The sequence below is a fragment of the Trematomus bernacchii genome, unplaced genomic scaffold (assembly GCF_902827165.1).
Source record: "Trematomus bernacchii unplaced genomic scaffold, fTreBer1.1, whole genome shotgun sequence".
Taxonomy (NCBI): Eukaryota; Metazoa; Chordata; class Actinopteri; order Perciformes; family Nototheniidae; genus Trematomus; species Trematomus bernacchii.
This window is the reverse complement of record NW_022987547.1, coordinates 12,731,471-12,742,281: the sequence shown is the minus strand read 5'-3', so window position 1 is coordinate 12,742,281 and position 10,811 is coordinate 12,731,471. Positions and strand designations below refer to the sequence as shown.

At 38.7% G+C, this 10,811-nt stretch overlaps 1 protein-coding gene across 2 annotated transcripts; it reads left to right on the top strand.

Moving 5' to 3' along the window:
• Positions 1-3,265: 3,265 nt before the first annotated feature.
• LOC117476692 (probable global transcription activator SNF2L2) lies at positions 3,266-8,409 on the top strand. Of its 2 annotated transcripts, none has more exons than XM_034123394.1 (6): positions 3,266-3,487; positions 5,525-5,754; positions 6,217-6,322; positions 6,904-7,005; positions 7,149-7,293; positions 7,460-8,409. In XM_034123394.1, exons 2-6 carry the CDS (start codon positions 5,558-5,560, stop codon positions 7,645-7,647), a joined length of 738 nt encoding a protein of 245 aa, XP_033979285.1. In that variant the 5' UTR covers positions 3,266-3,487; positions 5,525-5,557; the 3' UTR covers positions 7,648-8,409. The 2 variants fall into 2 exon arrangements, with proteins under 2 accessions (XP_033979285.1, XP_033979283.1); XM_034123392.1 differs by having other exon boundaries at positions 3,266-3,683.
• The last annotated feature ends 2,402 nt before the right edge of the window (positions 8,410-10,811 follow it).

The following is a 10,811-nucleotide window of genomic DNA, read 5'->3' as shown; positions in this document are numbered from 1 at the left end:
TCTCTGTATTTATTCTAAAGAATATAGAAATCAATCATTAATACATTGTTGACATTAGTGGAGCATGCAGGACACAGTGGGTTGTATATCCATCCTTTCACTTTAGTTATTTACGACAAAAAAAAATGCATTTCCCTTATGCATAGGTTTTAAAGTTGGACGTGATAGGCAGGGGATGATGTCTGCATGATGTTGTCATTCCCTCTCGTTTCTGCCACCTTACTGAGAGCTTTTGCAAGTGTGACTGAGAGCACTTTCCAGCTACAGCAATAAAATACCATGATCAACTGTAGGAGGTCTACCATCAAAATGTGCCGTTGCCATGGCAACAGTCAGCGGTTTTGAGCAAGTGGTTATGGGAACCTAATGACATGATACCTCTCTTTGATCCTTGTTAGCTGACCCAGTCACTTTACATTAACACACTGAATAGAAACATCACACCTCATTAGAATAGAAGCAAAAATAACAATGATAAGGGCTACCTTCTTTTTCATTTTGTGAAACAAAAATATTAAATGTCAAATGAAACTGGCAAGCAATGAATATCCACTGTGTATATAAAAAACACAATAAAAAATAAGTGCTTTTTCAGTGTGTTTAGGTCTTCTGTTCACAAGAGCATACAGTATGTTGCATGTGTTTGACTTTGGCTGGCTTATGATTCATTTGCTGCCTTTGATTTATTATTTCAAGCCTGCAAGTGGTGCATATGTTAAGGTTCTTGCAGTTAAATGATGGTCTAATTCCTCTGCTTCACAACATGTGTCTCTTTAAGAAAATAAGACTCAATGCAACCTCTTTTCTTAGAGATTAAACCTGTAAATGATAGTCCAGCTTCTATTAAACTGCAGCTATCGTCTGCTCCAGCATACATATATGCCCTCTGAATCTCATGTGTCTTCTCCTCTAAGATAAAGTCACAAACCAAAGGGGACACATTTATATTGCACGCCCCATCTGCATTAATTTACCAAAACCCCATCAGCTCTCCATGGATGGAAGTGCTCTGCTGACGTCAGTGAGCGGCTCGACAACTCATTATCTTGTCAGCTGAAGCAGGCTAAACTGCATGTTATCCAACACGTGTGTCACTTCTGTCCGTTCAGATGCCTGTTTTTACTCGTCAATACTTCTACTAATACGATTATTTGTAAGCTACAGGACAAGCTTGTTTACCTTGACTGCCAGCTGCTGCCTCTTCAGCGGCTGATAGGAAAAGGAGTATTTCTGATATTTCCCCACAATCTCCACTTGTTATAATAGAACACATTAGACCTTGACCTTATTTTTGAATGTGAAAAGTATTCTTGCATACTGTAGTACACATTCAAATACAGAATGGTCGAGAAATAAAATGTTTTTCATGGTGACTGAAGGGAATAAATTCCATTTACATTTTTATCTAAGAATATAACAACACTGAATGCAATGTCCTTCATATTAATCTAATAAAGAAATACATGAGATTTAAAGTAACTTTTAAGAGAATTTGATAGAAAAAAATGCATTTTGTTATACAGACTTCTAGGAGGCTAAGAGTATGAAAAAGACTGTGCTAATATCAACCAAGACATCCAACAGTGAGTGCCTAAACTAGCTGTTGATTCAGAGGTGGTATATTTGTGGTTCTATTCTAAGGCCTTTCTTTGGAAAGCATGAATGTAATGTAAAAATACACCCTGCAGGGTTAAGAATGACAAAAGGCCTTGGCCAGCTGCTAGAAGAGGAATAGGACCCTTTACTGGTCCCCTAGAGGAAATTCAGTTCAGAACTTCACTGTGTGGCATGGTCTGTGCTGTTTTCCTGTGATGCGAATTCTGACATAGTTTGCTGTTTTGCTGCAGCATTTTGTGCACACGCTTGGAAAAAACAACAATTGATTCACAGAAACCAGATGTTTTTAATATCGGTCCAAACTAGAAAAGCATGGCTCTTTTGTTACAGCTCAGTAGATTAGTGTTATGGAGATATTTTCCCTTTGTGTCTTGGCACAGAAATGACATCTAATCTGAGTCCAATTGAATGCATTAGTCACCATGCCGGAATGCTCTGGCTGTATACAAACAAGGGAGACATCTTCAGTTAGACTTTGGGCTGGGGGGGCAGATGAGGGCATATGTAACATAAGGAAGCTGTGAAACTTAACAAGACATAAATTAGCACTTAATTTACATATTCTAAGGTTACAGTAAAATGCATATATGAATTAATAATGTTACGAATAAATGATTAATGGTGAATGCTCTTGATTTGGCAAATGAAGCCGCCCAGAATCAGAAGGTCTTTATGGTTTCGTAATCCAGAAGTAACCAATCGATTCACTGGTCAGCCTGTCTGTTTTAATCCAGATGTTGCACAGGCCAGACACACAGTCCGTAGAACTAGTTTTGTTTTATAGAAACTATCAAACGATGTTCTTTAAACCATCAGCTACATGTTAGATGTTCACAGAACAAGCAATTAGGACCAGAGGTGAAAAAAGTACTCAGATCTTGTACTTAAGTAAAAGTAGAAGTATCAGAGTGTAGGAATACTCTGTTTGAAGTAAAAGTCCTGTACACTGAACAAATTTCAAATTGACTTTAATAAAATGTCAACAGATTTAACATAACTGTATATACCTAATATATTTTGATTTAAACTTAATATTACTGCTTTCAACTAAACTAATACATTATGTGTAATTTGTTGACATAATACATTTAATTAAAGTCAACGTTTCAGTTTTTTCAGTGTATTATTCAAAATGTACTCAAGTAAGTACAAAAGTATTGAGATCATAGATTTGAATAATTATCTATAACTGAAAAGTAAATAAAAGGTAGTACACAGATTTAGTGGAGTAAAATATTTACCTCTGAATTGTAGAGGAGAATAAGTATAAAGTAGCATACAATTAAAATACTCGATTAAAGTACAGTACCTCAACATTCTAACAAGTACAGTAGTACTTAGTTACTTAACACCACTGCTTAGGACCATGCACCAGAGATAGTTTCAGACCAGTGGCCACCCAGGTGCGTTTTTGTCCAACCACACAACAAATGTAAACATTTATAAATAATAAAGAAAATGAAATAAAAAGATTGAGTGCAACTTCTTTTAAAAAGTAAGGATTTAGGGTGACATATTTTCTTTTGCAGCATTTGTTTTCGTGTTTGGTCATTACACAAATCACAAGGGGCTCTGACCCTGTGTTCCCTTGGCGATTACGCGCTCCAAAACGTGCACACCATGATCTAAGTGTGTCCTATGTGTCTGAAGGCTGGACTCATGTTCCTCAGATCCCTGCACTAGCTGACACGTTCCCACTGAAATGCAAAATTGAAAAAAAAAAAATGGAGCCGATAACTTTAACAGCAGGGTAGGAAGAGGGGAAAAAACCGTCTGGCATCAGTCGATATTAAAAACATGCAGAGGGAGACAAGCTCGGGGCCTTCCAGAGTCAGGAAAAAGACTTCGGAGAGCTGCAGACAGGAGATGGGTATGGCATTTCTATTTTCCCCCAGCCCATTGATTTGTATATGAAAACATAGCGCTTTTATTCTCCCCCCTTCTGGGCTCTGCTTCTGAGTGATCAGCTGATGAAGAGACTAGCAGCTCGCCGCTATGCTGGCTTGCTAATTCTCTCCCCAACAGCTGCAGCCGATCCTGGTAGCCAGCCTGCACATTGCACTCAGGTAAATATGCTCCTCCATGTCTTTCCTCTCAAGATTCAGCCAGGCTACATCGCATGGGAAAGAGAGGAAGAGATGGATGAAATGTGTGTTTGAATGTGTGTGTGTGTGTGTGTGCGCGCGCTCGCTTGGGAAAGGAGAGCGGGTGCGAGTTTATTCCTGTCTGTCTTTCTGTCTGTCTGTGTGTGAGTGAGAGCAGGGGGAGAGAGGGGGTGTGTAGGTGTGTGTTGTAACAGATGAGAGGGAATCTTTGCCAGATAAGTCTGGAAAGAGGCAGGCTTGTTATAGGAGATAGCATGGAGCAGCACATGCACACACACTGACAGCCTCACACACACACATGCACAGTCAATGAGGCGGCTCAGCTGTGTTACACATCTTTTAGGATTACCCTCCATCCCTCCAGTGTTCCTGTGAACGACTGCAGCCCCTCAGAGGGAGCAGCGGGGCTTTTAAAGCATTCATTTGAGCCGAGCGATGATGAACAGGATTTCTATTGTTACTCAATCCTCTGCCATGTATTTTTGGTCAGGATGTGCATCATGCGTTTTGTCACCATCAGTTCGATTGTTTGAAGCTGTTGTAATTATTATAGTTCTGTACAGTGCTGCTCCTCTGTGCAAAATACAATCTTCCAGCATGCTTTAATCTTTGTCCTTGAGAAAATGATTTCCTCCAAGTGCATGCTTTATTATAGGATGTAAATGCTGGTGTGCTTGTACTGTAGGAGGCTGTATGATTGATGCATCAATGTGCTGTTTGGATTGGACAGCATGCCTTCTCTAATTCCTCCTCCTCTGCTCTCCAGCCGGGCTGCTGCTGAGCTGCTGCATGCATACTCATGTTTCGGGTCTCTAATTACCTTTGTGAAAAATACAGTGGTTGCAGCAGATATTTTGAAAAGGAGTGATGAAATGGTTGAAAACAACTCGGCATGCAGCAGACATCAAAAGGCACACCGAACATTTTGTTTCTATTTCATATTTTGATATTTTGTGAAGAACCAGGAAAAATGTTATTTATTTACTGCATTTTTACTATTTGTGGTGACATAACATGGCTCCTTATAATGTATTCACATCTGATGTGCATAAAAGAAAATACTGCCTTCCCTCGATAATCATCTGACATCAAAGCCTCCAGATAAAATAATCTGTCCTACATTTGCAGAGACAGCACAGCAGTTGGGTCGCCCCAGTCCATGCACATTTGTGTGCTATTGTGTTAAATAAATTAAACGCTCTTTAATTTGAATACAAATTCACTTCTGGATGCTTGAACTCCAGTACTGCTTATTTGCCGGAGAATGTTAGCTATGCCTCCTCAGTCGATTTGTTGACTAGTTGGTTTTTGTCTTAGTTGCTCGACATTTCTTGAGTTGATATGTTTTTTTTATATGCTGAATAACTTTACGAGTATGTCTCTGGTTAACTTGAGATTAATGTAATTGTGGAGAAACTCAGTTGTACAGATGTGTTCAAGTCAACAAAATGGTATAAGGGACTTAAATTCTATAGATTGCTGTCTAAAGTGCTTCAGTCTTTCTAAAAGATCAATTTCTTTTCAAAACATAAATACAGTGTTTAGCAGTTTCTGAGCATCCCAACTGTCACATGAAAATCACAGGTAGAGTTAAACTGAATGGGAATGGTACAGCTTTGAATGGAAATCAATCACAATTCTCCCTTTTCATCTTTTCATTGTTCATGTAATGTTAGGTGCAACCTGATTAACAAACGGAGCACATATAGGCTTTGTGTGTACAACATAAACAGTAGCATTTGCCTTACTCTCCCGCTATAAGTTTGTCTGAGTGTGTTGGATGTGGCTTCCTCTCCCTGCAGCCTGAGGCAGCAGAGAACGGTTCCCTGGAGGCGATGGAAGAGGACATCAGTCTAAAGAAGCGTAAAAGTGATCATCATGGGGAGACAGACGTGCAGGCCGGGCAGGAAACAGGGGAAAAGGTCAAAAGGAAGCGAGGACGCCCACCTGCTGAGAAACTACCTCCGAACCCTCCTGAACTCACCAGAACTCTGAGCACTCTGGTAGACATGGTCATCAACTACAAGGACGGGTGAGGGCGCTCAGTTATTTACGGACTCTGTCATGACACTGTGATGCAACTACATGTAAGTCCAAACGCATCAACTGTCCCTGAAATCCTCAAACCCAGGGCCTGATCGTTTTGACCAGGTGTGAACACAACATCATGACCCATACATTCATTTATTCATTTCAATATAAACATGAATTTATTATTTATTCATCCCAAAATGCTAAAGAAAAGCTTCTGTTTTTTTATATTTACATATCTTTTTTAAATCAGATTTATTTTACTTGCCTGTAAGATGGACTATAGCAATAAGATGCAATAATTGCCATGAAACACTGTTAGGCCGCTTAAGGCAAAGTAGTGCTTTGAGCTAACCTTAGCAGGTTAGCATGCTAGCATTTGCTAATTCCATACATTTCAATCAAACACTGACAAGAGAATCAGATAAATGAAATGAAGTGAACTGTCACATTGTGCTTCCAGCTTGGGTCGACAGATCAGCAAAGGCTTTGTGCAGCTCCCCTCTAAGAAGGAGGTCCCAGAGTACTACGAGCTGATCCGGAAGCCCGTGGACTTCAGGAGGATCAGGGTAGGTGTCCCTGAACGCCTCACAACTCACACACAGACATCCCTGCTATCTTATCTTCTGACAGAAACTCACATAAAGGGAGATGAAACTCGAGCAGATATATAATGCATCAACAGACAGGTGTGTGCATGGCATATTCAAACACTTCTTCAGTAAATACTGATTGAGAGAATGATTTCAAAAGTTGTAAGGGATAGTGTGATGCCAATACATTCTGAATCGTGTTTCAATTTGAAGAAAAACTTTACAGTAGTTTGCACTGAAACTTTTATGAATTTATTATATTTCACATCTATATTAAATACCCATTGGGTTATCCAAATAGGTATCCTCTGAGTTAAAATATGAATACCAACATTACATTTTTAAATTGTAGGCTTGACTAAATTGTTGGATGGACCAAGAAACAAACCTTGCAACACTGAAAACAACTGTTCTGATCTTATCAATTATCTCTTGGTAAAAAACAATTTAAGCTACTTGCTTGAGGAAAATACCATCTCGTCAAATGCTTATTAAAGGCTTGATTGAACAGTTGAAGCTGAAAAGTGATTTCTTGTTTTGATGCCTCTGCCTCACAGGAACGTGTGCGTAATCACAAGTACAGAAGTGTGGTGGATTTGGAGAAGGACGTCTTCCTCCTGTGTCACAATGCTCAGACCTATAACCTGGAGGGGTCTCAGGTGATCCCAATAGAAACATTTTTATTTGAATGCAACACATTTATTTTTCTCAGTCTCCATTCTGTTATTATTCTAATAGATGGCTTTGGATCCTGTGAAGAACCACCCACGCTGTTTATGTGTGTCTCTGTTTACCACTGCAGATCTATGAGGATTCCATTGTCATTAAGTCTGTTTTCGAGAGTGCGAGACAGCGAATTGTCACAGACGAGGAACAGAAAGTGACGGTTAGCGCCAGTCACAGCGATAATGGCGGCGGAGCTGAAGACCAATTTGTTCCATCAGCAGGTTAGAGTTAAAAGACAATCATCAGGAGGGGTGCTTAGGTTTCTTAGAAGTGACTAAATGGAAGAAAACGAAAGATGAGGTCATTCATTTTCTGGTTAAAAAAGGGAATAATTGTAATTAATTCACGTTAAAAAAATACTGATCCTGTTTTTGTTTTTTGAACCAGTGAAACCATTTCCAGTCCAGCTGAAGAAGGGGAATAATCCAGTCCATCTGAAGAAGGGGAATAATCCAGTCCAGCTGAAGAAGGGGAATAAAGAGGAAAGACGCAGAAACGACATGGCCAAGAGGCTTCACAGTGATTTAGACAGCGATGAGGATCTAGAGGATAGCACCACAAAAGATGAAGGTTGAACTGAAAGACCCTCCATTTTTTTGTATTCTTGTTCATATTTATTCCCTACCACGTCCTTTTCATTGGTTTCTTCATTATCTGAGACAGAAAAGGAAATGATATAGCAGAAAGGACCACTCAAAGAGAGCCACTTATGGAACAATGCCACTCAACCATGTCTTGCTGCAAATAGTGCTGTTCTTTTCAGTTAGCTGGCCTTGTACTACACTTCCCCTTTGATCTGCCTTATGTCTCTGTGTTTGCTTCTGAAAATATTATGTAAGATACCCATTTTCTCTGACTGTTTTTAATCAATATATTTGATTGTATGAAATGCCTTCATATGTCTTGGAGCATGGTTTGTATATCTCTCCTGAAGAGGACTCCTGCAGAGTGGCACCGCTGATGACAATGCTGACGTGTTCAAGGCTTGGGAGTTGAAGCACATGGAAAGGTGTTTTTAAAGAAAAACAACAAAAAATGAACACTGTAAAATCTCTGAATGTGATTTTAGAGAAAATACATCTTTGATAAAATGTAAAAAAATGAAAGAGACTACAAATAGGTCTATTCAAGGGTACTCAAGTCGAACATTTGTATCCCTTGTGCTACAATTTATTCACATATTGTACAGTTTGTGTGAAAATTAAGTTAAAAGAAACAACGTTCATTTACTCCTGGTTGTTGGGGGAGGGGGGGGGATAGCGGAAGATACAATTGTTAAGACAATTCCTGGAAATATGTCACTTAAACATCTGCGAAATAAATTTGACCAAAAGCCCCTCTGGTTGGCTATCAATATCATTACTATTATTACATTTCCTTTTAGCTGAAGCTTTTATAAGTCTAGTCATTATAGCATTTGTGTATAATCAATCCAGCACAGGAAGTAGTGATAAAAGCATGAAAGAGACATGGTTAAAGGCTATTATTTAATCAAATACAGCATTCCACCTCCACATTAAAGCAGGATGTACAGGTAAGTATATTACCTATTGTGTGTGATGTGTTTTGACAATGGTCCAATAGGTGGTGCAAGAGAACTGTTTGGTTGTACCTGTATTTGTTCCATATTTTCCTTAAATACATTCATATTTAACAATTCAACCTTTTATTTCTGTATTTACCCATCCTCTGAACTTAATTTTCTATATGTTAGCTGCAGTAATTGACAAAAGTTCAATATTTTTTGTAGAGCATTTGCAGGTACAAAAAAGTCATACCTAACCCTAAACCAGAAAATGTGTGGCACAAATGATACACAAGTATCCCCCCTGTATCAGAACATTACCTAACCGGAACTAAATTGGCATAGCATGTTATTTTAATTTGATTATCACCCCCACTGATGGTATGACCATCTGTGTTCTACCCAGCCTGTTATTAAATGGTTCCATCTTTCTAATAACAGGAGGACTTTTCTCTACACTAATCCTGACATGGAGGAAAGACATGAACATCAATACATTTCATAAGCTGCTAGAACCCTTGCAAATTGTGCTCCAGCACTCGAATTGTTAATTCATGTTTAGTCGCTCTCATGACAGCGTGTTATTTCATGTCACAAGTGAAATCTCAATGCGTGCCCTACCACCCCTTAATGGTTTTTACCTCAAAACAACAACAATGAGCTGTAACTTGCATGTAAAATTGAAAACCTGTCTGCAGGTCAATTTATATGCGAAAAGGTGTGTAGCTGTACTGATAAGCAATTTAATACAAGTAATCCCACGCTTTCCTCCTTATTTTTATTTTCAATACAAGGAAAATTTAAAATCCTAATTCTTGAATTATTATTAGGGGATAGGGGTATATGCTTATCAGGGAAATCTAATTCAAACCGTAAGAACTGCCAATTTACACACCCAGCGGACACATTGGAGTCATCTTTCTGGCTCCAATGTTCACAGAGTAGAGGTGGCATGCAATCACCTTTTCTGAGCGTGTTTGTGAGCGGCGTCCCACAGTTTTACATTAACTCGCAGATTTTCAGCCACACCAAAAATCTGAAAATCTGCACAGAGCTGCGGTCTGAGCTGGTTCTCTGTGGGATTCTCAGTTAATGCCAACCTTTTACACTTCAGGGAGTGATTTCAGTCAGTGTTAATATCAGAAATATCCCTCACTGGAGCTTCAAACTGCTGTTGATTCAGTTGTTGCTAAGTTGCTGAGCCCATACTGTAGCTGTGGCGAATATTCGTACATTTTCCTCCCTATACTTACCTGCGATTTGTACTTTATTCTTCGGCAGTAATAATGAAAATGTGTGCTAATGCTGAAAAAGTGTTCTTGTGAATATTGTTATATGGGTATCAGTAATCGTTTTGAGAACCCCACATCCATTTGCAGTCAAATATCATAATATGCAGTCAAATATCAGTATGCAGGCACAGTGGAGGGCATCTGTAAACAAGGGTGAGTTGCAACATGGTGTGATTGCATTCAAATTCAGAGTCATTCTGCCTCTAGCATATGAATTCATTTCAGTGGTAGGATATGACTTTATCAAATACAATAAGCCATAGAGGCACAAGAACACAGTGATTTACAGCAGTATGTTTTTTTGTTGATTTATGTAGATATGATAGCGTGTCTGAACTCACAAAATGGCATTTTGTTAACATGAGAGGAGTTTGTCAAGCTTAAGACTACACTGAAAAAACTGAAACGTTGACTTTAATTAAATGTATTATGGCAAGATGTTCCACATAATTGTATTAGGTCAGTTGAAAGCAATACTATTACGTTTGAATAAAGAATATTTGGGTCAACTTAATATTAGTGCTTTCAACTATATCATAATACAAGTATGTGGAATCTGTTGACATAATGTATTTAATTAAAGTCAACGTTTTAGTTATTTCAGTGTAGGTGTGAATACAAGTCAAATATAATCAAGTATTCTGAATCTCACAAATTGCTTTTTCACCTAAAAGAAATTGCACTATTTTTCGCAGAACGTTCAGTGTGAAATAGTTAGAAAACCTTACAAAGATGGCAAGTAACTGCAGTGATCCCTTATCATCTAATGCTAGCATTGTAGAATGATCGAGGGTCGAGTATCTTTCACGACTCAGGTTTATTGTACAGTAAGTCAAGACATTACAGAAGGCAGCAACATGACAACTTGCTTACTCTCAAGTAAAGCAGTACTTCGCATGCCATAAAGCATGTCGCAACACTG

What these genes read in the sequence shown, in the direction of transcription:
- LOC117476692 (XM_034123392.1), top strand. Translation starts at nt 3,588, where the DNA reads ATGAAGAGACTAGCAGCTCGCCGCTATGCTGGCTTGCTAATTCTCTCC. An exon ending in TGGACTTCAGGAGGATCAGG is followed by an intron (nt 6,323 to 6,903) that starts GTAGGTGTCCCT and finishes TCTGCCTCACAG; the next exon opens with GAACGTGTGCGTAATCACAA. An exon ending in ATAACCTGGAGGGGTCTCAG is followed by an intron (nt 7,006 to 7,148) that starts GTGATCCCAATA and finishes TTACCACTGCAG; the next exon opens with ATCTATGAGGATTCCATTGT.